Source organism: Callithrix jacchus, chromosome 2 (assembly GCF_049354715.1).
Source record: "Callithrix jacchus isolate 240 chromosome 2, calJac240_pri, whole genome shotgun sequence".
NCBI classification, from domain to species: domain Eukaryota; kingdom Metazoa; phylum Chordata; class Mammalia; order Primates; family Cebidae; genus Callithrix; species Callithrix jacchus.
Window position 1 is genome coordinate 144,810,724 of NC_133503.1, and position 23,535 is coordinate 144,834,258.

Here is a 23,535-nt window from a genome sequence, read left to right on the forward strand (position 1 = left end):
GTCTTACTCATCCAGTTCCACTGAAGAGGATACTTCAAAACAAAAGAAACAAAAATATCAGAAGAAAGAAAAGAAAAAAGAAAAAAAGAGTAAAGCAAAAAAAGGGAAACATCACAAAAAGGAAAAAAAGAAGAAAAAAAAGGAAAAGCATTCTTCTACCCTTAATAGCTCTGAATTCTCCAGAAAGTAACTGAAACTTTGGCTTGAGCCATTAAATTTAAAAATTTGTTGTTAAAATGTGTTTGCCCTTCCTTGGAATTTGCTGTATGTTATGCTTTGCAATAAATCACAGCTTTTTCCATATAGACATTTTTCGTATGTGGGACCATTATCCCTCTGGCAATATATTTTTAATGTACTATGACTATAAGGTATTAAATGAGTCTTGTTACTTGATAGCCATGCCCCAAGTATAGCTATTTGTAGATACTAAACACATCATGTTTGGATTTGTGGCTCTGTGTGTTTGGCTAATGTTATTACTTCATAACGTTGATTGTAAAATGGCTTTACTATAGTCAACATGGGTTATCTACCTAGCAGTTAACGAGTATTGCTGAATTAGGTGTCTACCTTCCAGTGATGAAGCTAGGTCCTTACCTAGGGTAATGTTTTGCTCTTGACACAGAGAAATTTAATAGCTTTATATACTGAACTATAATATCTTTTAAAGATAGTGAAGTTCTTCAGTGTTTTTTTTTTAAATCTCTAGGGATTTTTTTCATGTGCAGCTGCTTAATGGTCTTGACTAGAACCTTTTAAGCAGGAAGATGATCATGAAAATATCTCTAACAAAGTTTCACTCTTCTATGAAATGCAGAATTTCTAGTACCTGCCTCTTTTGTTTTTGTAACAATTAAAATAGTTCTTTCTTGCATAAAGAGATTAGTCTAGTTCAGCCTGTAATTCTGCAGAGATGATGCTCTGTTGGTCAGGATTTTTAGAATAGACTCCTGGGTTGTTTTACAAATGTGCCATATTGGCATGTCTTTAAGTGATACCTCAAACACAGAAATTTTTATTTAGGAAGAGAGCTAAATCTTTATTAGAACTAATTTTTATTGTATTCCATATGTAAATTTTATGAAGCTTGTTTCCATGAGTAATGTGGAAAATTTACAAATGTGAGTATATATATTTATTTAGTCTGACATCACACTGAACTTACGGTTTCATGAATGACCAGTTTGGGGTGTTTCTCTCTTTTACTTTAGTGGCAACCTCAGGAGCAGTGTCAGAAATTTAGAATTAAGAATTTTATTCTGTACTTTTTAAAATTTAAGAGCCAGAGTTACATCATGAAAACCTTTATATAACAATGGCAATTTTATATGGGTAAGCATTTTCAAACACATATTAGTAGATATGTTTTTAAAATTTTTATTTTCACATTGATCAGTGTTACTTTGCTTAATACTTAGGTATCCTTTATGTCCAATAAAGTAAATGCTTATGTCGTAGAAGCATCAGACATCAACCAATATCATGGCATAGCACCAAAGATTGCAAATACCTCAGTATGGTGCACTTATAAATTTTTAAATTGTTAACCTACAGACATGGCTTCAGGTGAATTCATGATGATGAAATCAGCTAGGTACACTTAACCTCACAGGCTAGAAATGTTTAGTGATTCATCTTTCACCTAGCACCCAATGTGGATACCCTCAGTAAGACTTGGGGAGCCTTATAACTCCTCTTAACATATGCTTACCCATACTTAAATTCTAAGGAAGCTGCATCCACAGCCCTATTCTGTAATAGCATTGCAACCATGAGAGCACTCACACTTTTAGCCTTTCCATAACCTAACTTGGTCATTTGGGCCTCTCAAAAGGAAGTATTTTTGTTTAAATAGGTCAGTCGGTTATTGGGAGAGAAATACAGAGCCAGTAGGTTTTCAGGGGTTTGTTTGCCTTTGCTAATTTTTTGAAAATAGAGTTCTTCAGTTATCAAGATTTTTAAAAAATCAGTTTTAATAATATAAAGCTTTTTTAAAAAAAACTAGGCTGGCCCAAGTGCAGTGGTTGTTTCTCCACTCCCACTGTTTGACTTGACTTGCCTTGAAAAAATAATAGTAAAATAAAATATTAAAAAATGATTAGAAGATGCTATATTCAAAGGGGATGACCTCATTTCATTGAGTAAGATAGTCAAAAATGGTAGTAACTATAGTGGAATAGTTAACTCAGTTATTTGTAAGTTTTTTTAATGTTAATCGTAGAGATTATAAATTGGCTCTTTAAGTTTCTAAATGGTGACACAATTAATAATGATTAAAAGCAAAGTCAGTCTTTGTTAACTAATATAGTATGCAAATTAAAATATTTTAATGATCAGTAATTTTCCCCCAGAAATTATCTTGCTGTTTTTAAGCAATTTCCCTAATTTTAGCATAGTTTATGAAATATCTTATCTGAATAAAAATGTATTTTTGCTAATAATTTTCTTCTAAAATGATATTAAGACTGGATGCAAATCTCATGAATACATTTTAAAAGAAAATTAATGAAATTTCTTATAAAGGAAATTTCCAGGTAGTATGTAGTGGAAGGAAAACTGAATTTAGCAGTAAAACAGTTCTGGTCATTCTAACTACCTGTGTGATCTTGAACAAAGTCACTTAGCTTCCCTGGGCCTTGGTGTCTTTCATATATAAAATATTTACCAGATTTTCTCTGAAATAACTTCTAGTTTTAATATATGTGATTATCAGTATTTTATTAAAATTCAAGCAATATTCATTTTAGAAATTATTATAGATAAGCAGCTAGCATTCTATAATAGTAAAGGTTGAATTTACAATATAACAGCTAAACATGTTCAACTTCTTCAAGCTGATAATTGATATTTGATTCAAATTCTTACCACCTAATGCATGTCATTTTCACCAGATGCAGAGAGAATTTATATTTAGGTTTGCATCTGTAACTATATTATCTGGCACTGTAAGGCCATTAGTTTTGGGCTGATGGACCTACTCCCCACACAATTTCCCCATTTTTTTTTTGCATATCATATCTTGTCTGATATTTCTCAGAGGTATCCCTATTTCTTCATATGTAATATATATCCATTTACATCTTTGGTTTTCTGAGGTCAAACAATAGTAAATGAGAAGTAAAACAACTATATGTGTTTGTATTTACAACTCTATCTAAAATTATATAACCCTTGGTTACCTTCAGAGTAAACTAGGCTGAAGAGTTGTTAATAATGTTGATAAAAATGCCATTGAGTTCTTTCTTCAACAAATACTGAGTACCTAACATGGCAAATGCTATACTAAGTACTGGGGATACAGAGATAAGTAAAACACATTTGCCTCCCTGAAGGAGTTCACACTTTAGTTGGTAGGAGAAACACCAGAGCATAGCCATTTTATAATTAGTGCAGCAATTGACATGAACATGGGTTTATGGAAACTCAGAGGGATATCTAACCTACTCTGAAGAAATTAGTAGAGGCTACCTAGAGAAAGTAATTCAGGTACTTTGCATTTGATTAAGGATTTGATTAAGGATAAGAGTGAGTTATGGCAGTTCCTGACAGATTGGGTACTGTGAACAAACACCAGAGGTAGAACAAGCTGTGTTAGGTGTGTGTCAAGAATTATAAGCAATCTGGTGTTGCTGGTGTGTCATAGACGAGGCGGGAAGTGGTAGGAATTGAGACTACCATTTTAAGTTCTTAGGAACAAGAGGAAGGAGTTGTGTGTTCCATGTTTGGGAGTTTGAACTGTAATTTATAAGCAATGAGATACCATAAAAGAGTTTTAAGGAGGGCTGGGTGCAGTGGTTCATGCTTGTAATCCCAGCACTTTGGGAGGCTGAGGTGGGTAGATCACGTGAGGTCAGGAGTTCAACACTAGCCTGGCCAACTTGGCAAAACCCTATCTCTGCTAAAAATACAAAAATTAACCAGGCCTGGTGACAGGTGCCTGTACTCCCAGCTACTCCAGAGGCTGAGGCAGGAAAACTGTTTGAACCCAGTAGGTGTAGGCTGCAGTAAGCCAGGATCACACCACTGCACTCCAGCCTGGGCAACAGAGTGAGAGACTCCATCTAAAAAAAAAAAGAGTTTTAAGGAAGGAAATGACTTATTGGGGTTTTGTTTTATCCATTTTGTAATCCAATTAATACCACCATTTTTAAGAGATGAAATTGCTTTCATTAGAAGGCTACATAAAATAAATAATTTGATTATTTTAGGCTCTGTTATTAGACTTACATTTCTTTCTAAGGTCTCATTACCAAAAGTTACACAGTGGCCTAAATCACCTAAAAACATGTAAAGCTACTGTATTCTTTATTAGACCCATCCCCAGAGTTATATGTACATGTACATACTTTGAGATGTGTTTTGTTCTTAATTGTATTTTAGATTATTTTTGACTGGCTTAAATTCTACCACTATTTTAGTATTTGTTAGGGCCAAATAAATCATTCAGAATACAGTTTTCAGTGTACAGAATGTGCTGTAATTTAATAAGACCCCTTGATTTTAAGATTGGGTTACCCTGTGAAGCACAACTGCTTCAGAGTTACAGAGAGACATACCAGTTGGTCCACTGGATGAGCCCTGTTCTACCTCAGGTCACCTCGTGAAAAGCTATCTCAGCAAGGAGTGCTTCAAGGACTCCAGCTGATCCTAGTGCTGAGACCAAAACTTCCTGGACATTGGGCGCCTAAGAAACAGTAGGATTCTTATGCCAGTGTGACAATAGCCCCAGTTGTGAAGGCCAGAGTCTTCCGACCTCACTTACCTCCTCTCAGCTCCTCTAAAAATATGTAGAGTGGCAGAGAATTGGGGTGCCTCTCTTGGAGCACAGCCCATGATGCATCCAGTTACTCTTGGCCCCACTATGCCTTTCCCACATGTTGGGAGGAGTCAGGAGCAGTGAGCATTTTGCTAGCTCTGTCCGTTTCCTGCTTCTTACGCCATTTATAGTTCTTGCCCTTGAGCAACAAAAGTGAACAGTACCAGTGCCTTAACTAAATTTTTCTCAACCTAGATTTTCACTTGAGAAATATAGTAATATTATTAAATTACTGTATGTCAAGATAGCAAATTTTCTGGGATTCTTTAAAATTCCAAGTTGTGTAAAAGATCAAAAAGTGCCCGTAAGAGCTTTATGAAGTTTCACAAAAAAATAACTGAAAATTCTTTGCTTTTATGACCATGTAAAATGTCATTTTTATAATGGAAATATCTTAATTTTCAAACTTAATGTATACTTTAAGCAATTTTAATATTTAAACATTGGCAAAATTGTCTTCTGGAATGTAAAGTTCAGCTCCGGCAGTAGGATGCTGAAACAGTGATCTGGACTATGGTGCCAATATTGCCACATGGGGTTATTTAATTAAATAAATAAAAATTTTTATTTTTTTCAGCTGCATCAGCCACATTTTAAGTGCTCAGTAACCACATGTGACTGGTGGCTATCATATTAGACAGTGCAGATATGGAATATTTCCATCATCACAGAAACTTCTCTTAGACAGTTCTGGTCTAGAAGATAACCATAGTTTTTGGCAGAAATTTTGACAGGCTAATGATGAAAAGTTTCTAACCCTGAGCTTTGCATACCCAAGAAAAATAAGGCATTCTTTTTTATATATCAGATCAGTGAAGCTGTATTCTGCACATTTTGAAATGCTAGTGTTTGTCTATGGCCATACCACCCTAAATGTGCCAGATCTTGTCTAAAATGCTAGTTTTCTGACTACAAAACATTACAGGACATAGTAGATATGCATAGTAGATATGCTCAGTAGAGCTGCTTAAAATTATTCCCTTTTTTTTTTCTGTTGAATTCTAATACAAAACCAGGTCTGTGTTATAATAGAAAACACACGAATAAAAATATTTAAAAATTATAATTTACAGAAATTAGTTTTATTTCTAGATTTCTAGGCCATATTAATGTAATAGCATTAGGTGGGACCAGAGAACTCATTTGTTTTGTAGCTTTCATTATACAGATTATTTAGGAAATGTATTAGCAAAGGATTTTTTGTTATGCTTATCCCTTGAAATAAAATATTGTACAGATTACACATTGTGATTTTTTGTTACTGAATATATTGTTTGTCCCCAGAAAAATCTAAAAAGATATGGGTTGACTTCTAAGAGACTTAAGAACATGTCACCTCTAGTTTTTAAGACAGTTCCCCGAGATTTACCTATCCAGTACCATCTCAAAAAAATAACTGCCTGTAAGCATCAAAAAGTTGAGAAATGCTGGTAATGCGACATAAATTTTTCATTGTTCTTCACTGAGATAGGATTGCTTATTTTGTTATTGATAAATTATTTAATTTCTCCTGAAGAATTAGCATAATCTCATGTGATAGAGAAACATCTTAATTAGAAAATACAAGTAAATTTATACAAAGGAAAACCTATCAAAACCTTAATGTGTGTTTAATAAAGTAACTGATCAAAGATGCAGCTGTGTCTTGCTTTGTGAGTGACAAGTTTTTGAAAAGCAATATTGCAAACTGTTTCAAATGTGTTCTTTATTTTCAGTGCCCCATCTCTCCAGCAAGCATTTAAAACACAGAATTTTTAGTTAATAAGCAATGCGGATTTGTGTTGCATCCATTGTTTTTTCTTGAATTATATCATCAGCTTCCTAGTATGTTTCATGTGTTGTATGTGATGCTGCATTTGAATTGAGGGCTTCGGTTTTTCCATTTCACTTGCCTGCAGATACACAAAACAAAATAAAATAATTATTTGAAATTATGGCATCAAATTTCACTTTAAAAGTTTGCATTTAAAAATAATTTTTGTAGCAATATTGAAAATATGATGTCCTGAAAATGCTATGTGGATGAATGAAAATTGAATTATTTCAAAGTGGTTTTTGAGTATTTCCTCTAAAAGTCAAATAAGGGAAATAATTTAGTAACAGAAACAAAAAATTTGATTTCCATGCTTACCTTTCTCCAGGCTTCCCTGAGGAAAACAACTACACATTTGATAAGAAGGCAACAATTTCTGAGTGACTTAATAAAAGTGTGAGTGCCCCTCTCCTATGCATATTGTAAATAAACTACATTAAAGCCAATCATAACTTGCACAATCTTAAGGCTTTGCCATTATAACCAATTTAGATGTGGTTTATTAAAAGGACACAGTTGTGCCACAGTCCCATTTACTCACTCCATATAAATATGAGTCTAAAATGAGCAAAGGTGAAAGAATATGGATCTTTGTTGATCGGAAGTAGTCGAAACAAACATAGCAAATAAATGGATTATTCAATGAATAGTGTTAGGAAAGTTGAATGATTGTAGAAATAATGTATCATTTCACCAATAGAAATTAAATATGTAAAAAAACAGTGGAAGAATTACTAATGATCTCCATGTTGCTAAACCCTCAGTCCAGTTCATTCTCATCTTATTTGATCTCTTAGCAGCAGTTGATCCAGTGCTTTCCTTGGCTTCCAGGAAACCATTCTTTTTGACTCCTTGCAACCTCACCATTGCTAATTACCTTCATGTTGCTAAATCCACAGTCCAGTGGCCAAAAACGTCTGGTCCTTCATTCCTCTCATCTCTCCCACCCTACATCTAGTCCATCAGAAATCCTTGTCGACTATACTTTTAAAATACATCCAGAATTAGACCACTTCTCATTGCTACCACTATTCTGCTTTCAGCACAACATTCAAAGAGCAATCATTTAAAAAATAAATTGAATCATGCCCTCTGCCCAGAACCCTACATTCACCCAGGTCTTACAGTGGCCTATGTGATTTCACACACACACACCATTAATCTCTCTGACTTCATCTTTTTGTACTTCATTCTTTGGTTCACTCCAACCTCTTTGATTAAACATTTCAGGCATGTCCAAGCCCGTAGGACCTTTGCAATGGCTGTTCACTTTGTCTACTATGTTCTTCCTCCAGATAATCTGCACAGTCACTCTCTTTTTCCAAGTCCTTCAAAAGGCATCTTCTTTTGACTTGTGGTAGGTCTTCATCAGACCTAACACAAATCAAATTATTATTTAAAATTGCAGCCTCCTTACCCTACATTTCCAACCCCTTCTGCCCTCCATTTTTCCCCCAAAGCACTTATTTACTAATATAATTTTACCTATTAGTTATCAGTTATTGTCCATCTCCCCTCACTAAAATTTAAGTCACATTCCAAAGAATTTTTGACTATTTTGTTCATTAATGATGTGTCTATAAAAAATGCCTTGCACATAGTTGTTCGATAAATATTAGTTTATTAATGAATTAAAGGATAAGATAGAAAACTTTAAAACTGAGTAGCAAAAGACAAGATTGAAGAACAACCAGCAAAAAATGTTTAGACCATATGATGCATGTCTAACATGTAAAGATCTTACAAATCAACATGTAGGACCGTAACACCTTTTAGTGGGTGAAGAAAGTGACAGAGAAGATAAAATGGCTAATAAATATGAAAAGATATTAATCTTGCTAGTCAGGAAGAAATGTAAATTCAACAGGTGAGAAACCATTTTTCATCTCCCAATTAGGTGAGGATAAAAAGTAATTTTTCTTGGTCATGGTAGGAATGTAAGTTGGTGCATACTTAAAGTGTCAAAATTTCCTAACCTGTAATTCCACTTTAACAAGAAATTCCCAAGGAAACCATCAAAGATAAGATCTAAAACTTACAGACATCTTCACTAGTTATTTTAAAGACCAAGAGACAAGGCCAGGTGCAGTGGCTCAAGTCTAATCCCACCACTTTGGGAGGCTGAGGTGGGTGGATCTCCTGAGGTCAGGAATTTGCGACTAGCCTGATCAACATAGTGAAACCCTATCTCTACTAAAAATACAAAGAATTAGCCAGGCATGGTGATGGAAACCTGTAATGCCAGCTACCCGGGAGGCTGAGGCAGGAGAATCACTTGAACCCGGGAGGCGGAGGTTGTGATGAGCCGAGATCATGCCATTGCACTGCAGCCTGGGCAACAAGAGTGAGACTCCATCTCAAATAATAATAATAATAATAAATTAAATTAAAATGAAGAATGAAAGTACCTTAAATTTCCAATGATGGAATTGCTAAATATCATGCATGATAGATATATCATGCAGCCATTTAACTTTAAAAAACTAAGAAATTTTTAATTACATGGAATGTGCTTAGAATTCAATGTCAAGTGAGAAAGAATGTAAAACTGTCAGCAATATAATAATAGTTAATACTTACATAGCACTTACTCATAACACTATCAGCCTGTCTGCTAAAGCTCTTTAGAATCATACAAAGAACTTGGTTAGGCTGAATCTGGTTCTGCTTTCCTCTTCTGGCTCAGTTCTCTCACTCCTGTCCTTATCTTTGGCAGTTCAGATACCCACAAGTCCTATTTTCTCCAAACTTTCCCTGCTGTCTCCCTCTCTGCCCCAAGCCTCGTCTAGCTACCTAGTGCCTCTAATTCTCCAGCCTCCTTTACTTGAAAAATTCTCCACCAGGTTTTAGAAAATCAGCCCCAAATTTCCCTAAGGGGAAGTTCATTAGCCAAGACGTCTTCCATTAGAAGTAGCTACTGTACATCCTCTTTTCACCATACAGCATATCTTCTGGATATGAGTTTTCATTTTGTTTTTCTTTAGGTAAATCTAAATGTTGCCTTTAAGTGTGCTAATACTTCCTGGCTTTGCCTATTAATTGCTTTCTATAAATAAACTATTTTTTGTAGGTATAAATATAGATTAAAGATACTTTTCTATTAGTAAAATGCTTACTAGGATCAATCAGGACATCCCTCAGTCTGGGTTGATTTCATGGTTCAACACTCAAAGGGCAATATTATTTACGAGTTTTGAAAGATGTCTCACTGCAGATCCCATATCCTACCCATAATACTGAAACATACATTATATTGATCTCTAGGTTAATATTAGAAACACTGAAATTTAAAATCTAGGGCCTAGAGTGGCACGATAATGACTTTATTTCAATTACTTCTCTTCTGAACTATTTTTGGTAGTAAAAATAAGTTACTTAATATTCTACTTCTAAACATGCAATCATACTAGTTGAATCATATGATTTGATTTTTAACAGCTAATTTGATGTAGGCACAGCATTTACCAGCCTAGAAAATAGCCTTTGCCCAATCAGCAACAAAGCTATTTAAAATAAATATAGTAGAGAAAGCTGGCATGAAAATTTTATGAAGTAAAAAAGCATTGCATTTGCAAAGTAAACATTTTCTTTTTTTTTTTTTTTGAGATGGAGTCTCACTCTGTCCCCTAAGCTGGAGCACAGTGGCACAATCTCAGCTCACTGCAACCTCCGCCTTGCAGGTTCAAACAATTCTCCTGCCTCAACCCTCCAAGTAGCTGGGACTACACGCACGTGGCACCACACCCAGCTAATTTTTGTATTTTTAGTAAAGACGGGGTTTCACCATGTTGGCCAGGATGGTCTAAGTCTCTTGACCTCATGATCTGCCCACCTCAGCCTCCCAAACTGTTGGGATTACATGTGTGTGCCACTGCACCCGGCCGCTATCAAGCATCTTAAACTTTTTATATGGCCAGGCGCAGTGGCTCAAGCCTGTAATCCCAGCACTTTGGGAGGCCAAGGCGGGTGGATCACGAGGTCAAGAGATCGAGACCATCCTGGTCAACATGGTGAAACCCCATCTCTACTAAAACTACAAAAAATTAGCTGGGCATGGTGGTGCACGCCTGTAATCCCAGCTACTCAGGAGGCTGAGGCAGGAGAATTGCCTGAACCCAGGAGGCGGAGGTTGCAGTGAGCCCAGATCCCGCCATTGCACTCCAGCCTGGGTAACAGCAGCGAAACTCCGTCTCAAAAAAAAAAAAAACCTTTTTATATTTGACACACTTTCCAAAGTCAAATTCTAACTTGAGTCCTCATTTTTGCTATTATTTCCCTGAAGTCCAAAAGAAACATATTTGGTTTATTTGCTATAGAAATCATATAAGAAGCTTTGTTAAATATGAAATGGTGTTTGGTTTCCTTTGGGCTATATTTGTATACATGTTATTGGTATGTGTTCATATAAGAAGCGTTGTTAAATATGAAATGGTGTTTGGTTTCCTTTGGGCTATATTTGTATACGTGTTATTGGTATGTGTTCCAAAATTATGGGAAACTCCTATAATTCTAATATGACTTAGTGTATGTTTTTTTGTTTTGTTTTTGAGACAGAGTCTCGCTCTGTCACCCAGACTGTAGTGCAGTTGAGGAAAGGTGTTCTCTTTCAGGGTCCACAAGGGGGCATAGTTTTAAAGGCAAGAACTTCCCAGCACCATGCCTCCCTCCCATCTCTCTCCATCCAGGAGATTTAACGGTTTATGTTTAAATTTCAGGCATGCAGGAAGAAACTAAGGGTCAGTCACTCCAGCGGAAGTTCTAAGGAACTCCTTTCATTGGCCAGGGGTCTTAGAGAAGCGGGGGGTTCTTCCCAGGTTAAAAATCCCCTTCTTCCACACCCCTTCAGACTCCATGTTCGGGTCCCCTTCCATGAACACTCACTTCATGGAAGCCATCTTTCTCTTTCCTGGATTTCCTCTCTGAAGTCCCCTTCCCCACTCTCTCATGGAAGCCTGTCTTCCCCTCCTAAACTCCATCTCTCTCTGTTCCCTTCCACTCAGTGTGGAAGCTTCTTTCCTCTCCTGGATTCCATCTTTCCGGATTCTCTCACTCAGTGTGAGAGTTAGCTATTTCTTTCTCTCTCTCCTCCAGTTTCTCTCTAAATAAATAAATAAATAACTTTATACAAACACTTTTGAGTCTGGCATTTACTGTGCACTGCACCGTGTTCCCCTCTCTCATTCTTGAGAGGGCAGGAGACCAAGAACCTGGAAAAATGTCCTCTCAGGGAAGCTGAGGGCACCCTGAGCCCCTGAACCCCAATATAACACAGTGGTGTGATCTCAGCTCACTGCAACCTCCACCTCCAGGGTTGAAGTGAATCTCCTGCCTCAGCCTCCTGAGTAGCTGGGACTACAGGCATGAGCCACCATGCCCAGCTAATTTTTGTATTCTTAGTAGAGACGGTGTTTCACTGTGTTAGCCAGGGCTCCATCTCCTGACCTTGTGATCTGCCTGCCTTGGTCTCTCCCAAAGTGCTGAAATTATAGGCATGAACCTGGCCTGGATGTTATAAATAATTATAATTATTATGTAAAACTGTTGTATGCCACAGAAGTAACAAATTGCTAGTCAAATGTGGTTTTAATAATGACTGTCCTAAAATTTGTCTTGTTTTAATCCTCTTCAAAAGGTGGTTTATAATCAGCTGTAGGACTTTGATAGGTGCTCTTGAATGCAGGTTTTTAATAACTTTGGAAATTGTGACATTAGAATAAAGAAAAAAATCTTCCAGACTCTCAGAAAGCTAAAATGTTCATGAATACCAAACACGACAGGAGTTAACTGCATGGACTGAAGTAAAAGAAGACTGAAGTGATCTTTTTGACTTTTTGCTTAAAACTTTGCTGATCTTTTGTTTTGTTTCTCAGAGTCAAGAAAACTTATTTTAAGCTATCTTCAGCTTTTAACAATTGTTCACAATATACTCCTGTGAACAAGATTTGGAACATATTTCTCTCTGCCTGATTTCTCCAGAATCTGGAAACTATTTATGAATTTTCTTAACTTACGGCAATATAGTAATTTGCATAAGAATGTTTTGCAACAGGACTCAATTGGAGAAACTGGTTGTTTTACCAAGGCTTTGATTGGATGTACTGCTTTCCTTTAAAGAATCAAGCTTGACCCGTACAGCCAATAAAAGCCCCTTGGGGAAACCTGGCCTCATACCATGTCCTCATAATCCCTGTATAGGGTCTTTACTTACCTGTGGTAAGTAAAGAATGTCATATGCTAACAGGCCCAGGAGCCCCAAGTTATCTTAGGACCTCAAGAGGAGAGGAATTTATACAACTTATAGGTATTTGAGGATACAAACCCATGGCTGGGCTCAGCTTAAAAAAAAAATCTTATCTGAGATTCCTTATGAAACAGAGTTTCATCGAAGCCAATTTTAAAAGCCTATTTGAAAAATAATTATCCTTGTTGTACTTTATACAAATAATCAGGCCAAGCATAACACTAAAACTTATTTTTGCAAGCAAATCGGTCCTATTATGATTTGTTTTTAATAAAAATAGGAGACTGGGCCGGGCGCGGTGTCTCACACCTGTAATCCCAGCACTTTGGGAGGCCGAGGCGGGTGGATCACGAGGTCAAGAGATCAAGACCATCCTGGTCAACATGGTGAAACCCCATCTTTACTAAAAATACAGAAAATTAGCTGGGCATGGTGGCGCATGCCTGTAATCCCAGCTACTCAGGAGGCTGAGGCAGGAGAATTGCCTGAACCCAGGAGGCGGAGGTCGTGGTGAGCCGAGAGCGCACCATTGCACTCCAGCCTGGGTAACAAGATTGAAACTCCGACTCAGTTAAAAAGAAAAAAAAAAAAAAAATTGGAGACTGAAGAGAGAAAAACTGTTTCAAAGTGAGCTATAGTACACCTGTTATTAGATTCTAGTCTTGCCTGTTGTTTTTCAATTTTTATTATTATCTACAGTTTGGACTGAATTCAAAAATTTTTCCTGGATACAAGTCTCCAAAATAATATTTTTAGTTTTTGTTCTTTCTTTTCCCTCCCCCCGCCATTTTTCCTAATTCTAAGCTGTGCTTTCTTTAAAGCCCTGCAAACTGAAGCTAGACAACTAAACTTTAGAGGAAAATAACAGCAACTTATTTACATACATAAGCCACTTTATATCTGGCTATTGATGTATGGACTTCAGAGTAACATGGCCTATATTAATTTTTCAGAATTGTTTTGTTTTGTTTGTTCTTTTCTCCTCCTCCCCCTATTTTCTCTTCACAGGACATGAGACTTCACAACCTGCTAAAAATGAGCTTTCCTCATAATGTGGGACCTACCCATCTAGGAATGAACCATACTAGCCATGAGAGATCAGGCAAAACTGAAGACCAGACTCATTGTTCTTCTAAAATGCTTTCTCTAAAAGATTTTAAAAAGAAAAGGGTGGAAATGTGAAAGGAAAATAAATCTTGAGACCCCAAAATCACTAAGCTAAAGAGAAAAGTCAACCTGTGAACTACCTAGGGCAAAACTGCCTCCCATTCTACTTCAAAGTCATCCCTCTGAGTTTCACCTGAGACAAATGCATATCTCATTTCTTCCTCTTCCCTATTGTTTATGTAAAATTGCAGATTCACTGAGGCAGACTAAATTGTGTATTCAGTGGAAGGCTGCTCAAGGACTCAAAAGAATGCAATCTTTTGTCTCTTACCCACTTGTAACCTGGAAGCCTCTACTTGAGTTGTCTCGCCTTACTGCACCAAACCAATGCACATCTTACACATTTTGTTTGTGTGTGTGTTTAAGAGATAGTCTTGCTCTACTGCCCAAGCTGGAGTGCAGTGGTGTGATCTTGGCTCACTGTAACCTCCACCTCCTGAGTTCAAGCGATTCTCCTGCCTTAGCCTCCCAAGTACCTGGAACTGCAGACACGCACCACCACACTTGGCTAATTTGCTTATTTTTTGGTAGAGATGGGGTTTCACCACGTTGCCCAGACTGGCCTCAAAATCCTGGGCTCAAGCAATCTGCCCACCTCTGCTCCCAAAGTGCTGGGATTACAGGCGTGAGCCACTGTACCTGGCCCATCTTACACATATTAACTGATGTCCCATGTCTCCCTAAAATACTTAAAAGCAGTCTGTACCCCAACCACCTTGGGCATATGTCTCAGGACTCCCTGAGGCTGTGTCAGGGAGGCATCCTTAACCTTCTAAATTAACAGAGACCTCAGATATATTGCATTCACATTATATAATAGTTGAAAATCAAATTAAGGTGTCTGTAGGTTATTTTTCACTTGTTTAATATTATGTTTACTCTTTAGTATCATAGCAGGTAAAGATAAAAGATATGGGCCGGGCGCGGTAGCTCAAGCCTGTAATCCCAGCACTTTGGGAGGCCAAGGCGTGTGGATCACGAGGTCAAGAGATCAAGACCATCCTGGTCAACATGGTGAAACCCCATCTCTACTAAAAATACAAAAAATTAGCTGGGCATGGTGGCGCGTGCCTGTAATCCCAGTTACTCAGGAGGCAGGAGAATTGCCTGAACCCAGGAGGCGGAGGTTGCGGTGAGCTGAGATCGCACCACTGCACTCCAGCCTGGGTAACAGGAGCGAAACTCCGTCTCAAAAATAAATAAATAAATAAAAGATATAAGATATAAATTAGTTTTGTTTTATGTGGGTGGCATTTGTATCTTATATAAGCACCGATTTAAGTATCTAACATTTTAATTTTTTTTTGAATTCCTGGAAATCTCAAGAGTGTAATGGTGGTTCAGGTCCTTCTTGTTTCCAAAGCTCTTGACATATTTAAGTTCATAATAGTTGAATCAGACTTTAAAGGTCACTGGTTGTGACTGGTTTAAAAAAAAAACAACAATTGTCACAACCAATTTGGGTTTTTTGGTTTTTTTCAAATGGGAAAAAACTAAGGAAGCTGTTTCCTAACTTAGTCATTCTGGGGTTCTCTCTAAATCATCCCCATTTTGATGCTCTTGTTTCCTTTCCATATTTCTCAGGCAACAACTGAAGGAATTTATCTAACTCGTTTACTCCCCTTTGAATTTTAAAGGCTTGCAAAATACGTTACAGTAATATAGATTTTTCTTCATTTAGGACTTGTAAAGACCTTTATTCCCCAGCCGCAATTCATTCTTTACTCGGCTACTGGATTCTTCTGCCAGTTTTAAGTACAAAGATATTTTCTTAGATTGGCTTCTTAAGCCAAAGCAATTCCCCTAACAAAACCGAATTGCTATGTGAACAAGAAAAGATGTGTTATAAACACCATTAACACCTCTAGCATTCACTCCCTTCTGCAGGTTAGACAAACCCGAAAGTGCTTTAAAGGTATATCCCTCTGGTACTTACAGGAATTGGATGTATGGGGAAACAACTGCAGTTAGTGGAGCTATAGTGACAATACTGTCCAGCTAACTGCAACTCTTCAGGATAATTTTAAAAGACAAAGATGGAAATATCTCAGCAACCTCAGCTTTTCCTAGTTTTCCTTTAATAAATAGAAATGAATTTCTTAACCAACAAAGTAGGTTTAACCAAAAAAGTACCTTTTTTCTGTCACAGGTAACAATATGGATACAATTTAAATACATCTGTAATATCATTGCACTCTCAAGAGATCTGTTACACATAAAAATTTTTTCTTATTTAATTTATCTTTCTCATTAGTTGAGTGGGAATTGCCAAGATTGCCAACAGGACAGTTCCTTCCTATACTGATTGTCAGTGGCTCTTGTTGCAGCCTCCTCATTTCCATTCTTTGGTGGTGGTTGTTCTAGTCTTGGTAAATTTCAACCTTCCTTTAATCCTATACATCCTAGACTGTCATTAAATTAAAGCTTTGGCCTTTGCCAAAATTTAAATCCAATTTATCTAACGAAATCATTCAACCTATCCTCATCACAGGTAAGGCCAACATAGTTTTTCTGATAATAGTGAAATTTTATATTTATTTTCAAACCCTTTACTCGGGGACCTATAATTCTGTGGACTCCACTCTTGACTGCCATTTCAAAATATCAAAAGAATGCTGGGGACCTCTGCAGGTCTTTATCTTGTGGCTCTCAGGAAGAACTGTAATTAAACTTTTCTGCTATCATCTGCCAATGTCCTCCGAGCTTCTGGGTTACCACTCTGAAGTCCTTCAGCAGCTTCCACGTACTCACCTAGCTGAGTCACTTTATTATTTAGTAGGAAAGCTACACATCCCACTCATCCTGCAGTTCCTTCTTGTGGTAACAAGCAATCTCAAGTTTTTACCCTAAAAGGGTTTTTTTTAATCTATAAGAGGATGTTTTCCCTTCAAATTTAATATGGTGATACACAGGACTGGTGTAAGCTAAATGGTGAAGTGAGCAATACTTACTGACTTCTCCCTTTTCAATGCTCTGTTCTCCCCTCAAGTATATAGAGAGATCTCACATAAGCACAGTCAAAAATTTATTATAGATGTTAGAATCTTGGACTTGCCCTTTTGCTTTAGTCACTTATTAATGAGTAGAGGCAGCTCTATTCTGAAATTTTTTCCTACACTATTTTTTCCAGAATTCACCTTTTTCTTTCTTTTCTGTATTGTTAAATTCTTTCAACCATTGATGATGAACAAATTAGCTGATATTTTATATCCTTGAAATGAGTAATTTTCAATGAGATACTGGCTTCTCTTTTGCTTATTAGTTTGAACATGACTGGGGATTGCCTGACTGTGCCTTGAGGAAGACTCAGAAATGTTACTATAATGGCAAAAACCGCAATTACTTTAGCACCAATCTAATAAATGTAGCAGTAGCTCTATTGAGCAGTTTGATTTTCAACATTGTAGGAACAAAAGCAGGTGTATAAAATTCCAGGCTCATTATTTTAAATAAAAAGGTCTTTCTACTTAAAGGGACACAGGTGGCCTTTTATGCTATTGAATTCACATTACCCTATTTTCTGCTAAGATCTCAATGAATTCCTTTAAAGTCTTTCTGAAACAAATACTGATATTACTATTAATAAATAATTTTGCAGCCTAATTCATAAAAGCTTTGAGCCAATGGTTTTGAAAGGACATTAAGGCTACCTAAGAAAGTAGTTTCCAACTTCTCTATAAATTTAGTACAAAACCCATTAGAATACCATTTGTCTTATTAAAAATTTGACAGCATGATTCAAAGATTGTTTGGAAACTTGAATGTTACAAGAGTAGCCAAGAAACTTTGAAAAATAAGCATAATGAGGGGGGAGATGGAGTCTTGGTTAATCAGATATTAAACTATATAGTTACAGTAATTATCTAAGATGAATATAGCAGACCATGCTCAGCCAGCCCAAATTCTATTTTGCTCACAGACAGAATAAATGTTTGCACTATCTTTAAATTTGCTTTTCTTCTCAGTGTTTTCTATATAATTTATGCTGTTCTCCTAGACAACTGTGCCTTACTGCTAATTTACTTACCCCTTTTCATTTTTAACATCTGTCTTTACAAAAGAGAACACCATATACAGGCTTGTTGTTTATTATACCTGTACAACTGTATTATTTTATTTGTGCCAAGCAGCTCTACTATTTTCCCTTCTAATTTTTATCAAAAATTCTGCTTCTAAAAACCCTTCTCTGTGCTCCTTCCCCCAGCCCCTTCTATAACTTCAGAGTATCAACAGATATTCAAAGCTGCAGGATGAATATGCTTTATCTTCCTGGAGCATCAATTTTACTCAGAGATGAGAGGAAGAAGATGCTATTATTAGAGAAAGCAAGTAATTATATTATGCAGTCAGATTGAAACTTCTCATAATTTTAAAAATAAAATGGGAGCTTCAGATAATTTAAAGCTCATTAGGCTTAAAGCAGGCCTTCTACTCTAGCCATTAGAATTCTGGAGACACAAGTTCCTTTCTTTTACATAGTTGGCCCTCCATATGCCTGGGGTATGCATCTGTAGATTCAATCAACCATGGATCAAAAATATCTGGGGGAAAAAGCATCCTTACTGAACATGTACAGACATTTTTTCTTGTAATTATTCCCTAAACAACACAGAATAACAACTACTTACATAGCATTTACATTGTACTACATATTATAAGTAATCTAGAGATTATTTAAAGCAGGGGTCCCCAACCCCTGGGTCATGGACCAGTGGTAAGTCTGTGGCCTGTTAGGAACCCAGCCACATAGCAGGAGGTGAGCAAAGGACAAGCAAGCATTACTGCCTCAGCTTTACCTCCTGTCAGATCAACATTGGCATTAGATTCTCAAAGAATCTACTGAAAATACAAAAAACTTAGCCAGGCGTGGTGGCCAGTGTCTGTATTCTCAGCTACTCGGGAGGCTGAGGCGGGAGAATTGCTTGAACCTGGGAGGCCGAGGTTGCAGTGAGTCAAGATTGTGCCACCGCACTCCAACCTGGGCAACAGAGCGAGACGCCATCTCAAAATAAATAAAGTGGAAGGATATGCGTAATTAAATGCAAATACTATGCCAGTTTATATCAGAGACTTGAACATCTGAGGACTTTGGTATTTGCAGGAGGTTTTGAGATCAATCCCAATGGATATTGAGGGACAACAATATACCTCGAAGGATTCTCTGGTGGAAAAGTTTGAAAAACAGGGCTCTAAGACATTCACCCCCTTTAGTTGCCCCTCAATTAGCCATTAATTCCTTCACAACCTATGGAATGAGCCCTCACCCTCAGAGTGTGGACTCAGAAAGATGCCTTTCACACAGCCATCTTTTGCTCAGGAGCTGTATGTCCTATACAGAACAACTTACAAGTGATGGTATTCTTTTAAACATTGGCATTTGAAGCATGCATAACCTGAAACACAAAAGTTTAAAAAGAAGAAAATGGTTATGGAACGTAACTTAAAGACCAATCAACTGCTTTAGCCGTAAGTCCTCAGTACAGAATTAGCCCTAGGGATAGTCCAACTAGAGTCTACAATCACTACCAGAGACCTGCTTTGTTCAAGATCCATTCCAAATGTCAGAGCCTTAAATTGTAATGAAATTCAATAGAATAAAGATATGCCATGGAAAATATTAGACTATTTTAGACTCTTGTCATTTATAGAGTGAAAACAAAATTCAGTGTCTTAAGTCAACTTAGTATATACACAAGAATACATTTCCCTTTAGGCCATTCAAATTTCTTGTAATGAAAACAGTTTCAATTGTAAAAATTAACCTAAAATATTGAGAGGTGGACCTGTGAGTTTTGAAAGAAAATGGCTAACTGGTGAAACCAATTTTCCTCTGATGTAATATTTACTTGCTTGATTTATTATTCAAATATTTTATTATGTTCCTAACCTTCAAGACATTCCTTAAATACAATAAAGCCCCAGACTTGCTTTTTCAATAGCTACAACACTGGCATCCATTGCTAGGTAGTAGGATCATTGGATGGAACATGTATATTTAACAAAGGATGCAGCTCTTTCTTTCTGCTGCTCAAGATGTCGAAAGGAAAGAAGGCCAAGGGGAAGAAGGTGGCTCCGTCCCCTGCTGTGGTGAAGAAGCAGGAGGCTAAGAAAGTGGTGAATCCCCTGTTTGAAAAATGGCCTAAAAATTTTGGTATTGGACAGGACATCCAGCCCAAAAGAGACCTCACCCGCTTTGTCAAATGGCCCCGCTACATACAGAGTGAAAACAAAATTCAGTGTCTTAAGTCAACTTAGTATATACACAAGAATACATTTCCCTTTAGGCCATGCAAATTTCTTTTAATGAAAACAGTTTCAATTGTAAAAATTAACCTAAAATATTGAGAGGTGGACCTGTGAGTTTTGAAAGAAAATGGCTAACTGGTGAAACCAATTTTCCTCTGATGTAATATTTACTTGCTTGTAGGGGCAGAGAGCCATCCTCTACAAGCAGCTGAAAGTGCCTCCTGCAATTAATTAACCAGTTCACCCAGGCCCTGGACCGCCAAACAGCTACTCAGCTGCTTAAGCTGGCCCACAAGTATGGACCAGAGACAAAGCAAGAGAAGAAGCAGAGGCTGTTGGCCCCGGGCCGAGAAGAAAGCGGCTGGCAAAGGGGACGTCCCCACTAAGAGACCACCTGTCCTTCGAGCAGGGGTCAACACCATCACCACCTTGGTGGAGAACAAGAAAGCTCAGCTGGTGGTGATTGCACACGACGTGGATCCCATTGAGCTGGCTGTCTTCTTGCCTGCCCTGTGTCGAAAAATGGGAGTCCCTTACTGCATTATCAAGGGGAAGGCAAGACTGGGACGTCTAGTCCACAGGAAGACCTGCACTACTGTAGCCTTCACACAGGTTAATGCAGAAGACAAAGGTGCTTTGGCTAAGCTGGTGGAAGCCATCTGCACCAATTACAATGACAGATACAATGAGATCCGCCGTCACTGGGGAGGCAATGTCCTGGGTCCCAAGTCTGTGGCTCACATCGCAAAGCTAGAGAAGGCAAAAGCTAAAGAGCTTGCCACGAAACTGGGTTAAATTTACACTGTTCTCTGTAAATAAAAATAAAACAATGAAAATTTTCCTTCCAAAAAAAAAAAAAAAAACAAAGGATGCAGCAATGTTTAAATATCACATCAAAGGCTCGCTTTCAAATACAAACAATTTCTCTTCCCATTCTAGTGATATTTGAACTATTTCATTTTGGGCTCTCCACTATGTCTGATTTGGTTAAAATCAATGCAAGGGACCCAAATCACCCCATATGAAAGCAGCAGGAAGTCACTGATCACGTAAAATCCTGCCTTACCACTAGCACACACTCAGGAAAGGTATATTGAATTGATTTGCCAATTTTACAAAATATATTTGTGAGAGGGGCAGAATTAGGATATTTCTTTGCAAGTAAGCAGTCCCATCTAACTATAATGGACCTTCTTCGCTCAATAGCAACAAGAATACTTGGAACAACAAACCAACGAATTCTGTTGCTAGGTTCCAAAGTCAATGTGACAAAAAATTTTGGAGATACCTAAGCTAAATCTGGAAAATAACCAATTTTTATTTAGCACAGTGCATTGTATAGAGGCAATCGATGAATGCTTTATGACTGTGACAGTGACAATACTTTGTCAGTGTTTCTCAAATTATGCTCCTTTGATCACATATATGCAGTGCTACCCCATTCAATTAATTCATGGAATATGTGTTACGTGTTCTAGGCACTGGGGATACAGTAGTAAGCAAACAAGACAAAATTCCTACTTTCCTGGAACTTAGTTTCTAGTTGGAGTGGGCAAAAGATAGACAACAGGTAAGTAAAGTATATAATATGTTAGTGGAAAATACCTAAGATAAATTCAGTGCAGGAAGAGGTTATTAAATGTTGAAAGGGAATTAAAAATGCAGATAGGGTAACCAGGGAAGAACTCCTGGGAAGGTAACTTTTGAGTAAGGATGGAAAGTGAAAATGTAAGTCCTGCAGATATCTGAGAGAAAAGCATCCTATACAATAATGAAAGCATGCGCAAAAGCCCTGAGTCAGGAATTCCAAGAAATAGCAAAGGGGCCAATGAGGCTGGGCATGTGAAGGTAAGAAATATAAGGGCAATGAACACAAGAACAGAAAATGAAATACCGCATATTCTCACTCATAGGTGGGTCATGAACAATGAGAACACATGGACACAGGGAAGGGAGCACTACACACTGGGGTCTATTGGGGGGAATAGGGGAGGGACAGCGGAGGCAGGGAGCTGGGGAGGGATAGCATGGGGAGAAATGCCAAATGTGGGTGAAGGGGAGGAAGGCAGCAAAACACACTGCCACGTGTGTACCTATGCAACTATCTTGCATGTTCTGCACATGTACCCCAAAACCTAAAATGCAATTAAAAAAAAAAAAGAAATATAAGGGCAGACCACAAAAGTTAGGTCATGGTGAAGACTGTTTTCTCCATTGAAAGAGATGGGAAGCGATTACTGTTTTGAGCAGAGGACTGACAGGACCAGATTTGTGTTTTAACAGGTCTGCTCTGGCTGCTCTGAAGAGCAGACAGCAGAGGAACAAGGGCAGAAGCAGAAAGAGGAGCTACTTGTTTTAAAATGCAGAGCCAGTAATTTGTGTTTTTAACAAGCTCTCTATGTGATTCTTAGGCACAGTCATATTTAAGAACTACAACTAAATTACCTAAGCAATTGAGACAAAAATTGATTTTACAATCTGATTATTTGGCAATCACTAATCGACTTCCAGTGGAGAAAAGGGCCTAAATCATTTGTACTAAATTCAGCTGACAACCTGTCAATTTGGCCATGCAGTCTCCAAACAGTACTTCAGGAAGAGGACTTTCAAGGAATCTTGGCCCCTTGTTCTGCGACACAGGACACCATCTGAGAGGTCTCCTCTACAGAGAAGTAAACTAGAGCTAATGCAATCACACAGTGGTGATGTATTTGATAAGGTCACAGAACAGATGCCCCATAATATGAGAAGTTCTAGGATGCAGCTAAAATACAGTATATGGGTGGGGACTTTTCTCAATTTTTTTAACATAAAGATTTTCATTTTATTTTTACACGGAAGCAAGTGAGCACTTGTTTGTCATTCTAAATACATATATAAATCCTAAATTTATATTCTAAGTTTATATAAATTCTCTATACATTCCGTATATATTCTATAATATATATTCTAGACTTGTTTATATGTGTATCTCACAATAAAATTTATAATTAGTACTTTTTAATACATTATAGAAAACTATATTCACAACAGTTTTCATTTGTTGTGATTGAGTTTCACAATAGTAACAACTAGCATTTATATAGCACTTGATTAAGATAATAATAGGACCTAGTTCCACAAACCATAAATAAACATTTATTTCTACTTTATAGCCACACTACACACATACACATCCCAATATTTTAACTAGTTTGCAATTTAGTCAATAAGTTTTCTACTTATTTTTTCTATTTCTTATATGCCTCT

The 23,535-nt window shown here is 37.2% G+C and overlaps 2 protein-coding genes and 1 pseudogene across 3 annotated transcripts in view; 2 read left to right on the top strand and 1 right to left on the bottom strand.

The window, feature by feature from the left end:
• Window positions 1-6,452, top strand: part of SREK1IP1 (SREK1 interacting protein 1) — a 51,663-nt gene extending 45,211 nt beyond the window's left edge. For both annotated transcript variants that reach the window (XM_002744951.7, XM_054252230.2), the window contains one exon: window positions 1-6,452. In XM_002744951.7, the coding sequence (XP_002744997.4) occupies window positions 1-190 (190 nt within the window). In that variant the 3' untranslated portion in view covers window positions 191-6,452.
• Window positions 5,886-23,535, bottom strand: part of SHISAL2B (shisa like 2B) — a 23,406-nt gene continuing 5,756 nt past the window's right edge. Inside the window, exon 3 of the mRNA XM_002744952.6 lies at window positions 5,886-6,711. Coding sequence (XP_002744998.3) covers window positions 6,704-6,711 — 8 coding nt within the window. The 3' untranslated portion in view covers window positions 5,886-6,703. The remainder of the gene's footprint in view (window positions 6,712-23,535) is intronic.
• Window positions 20,051-21,182, top strand: LOC108590658 (large ribosomal subunit protein eL8-like; annotated as a pseudogene).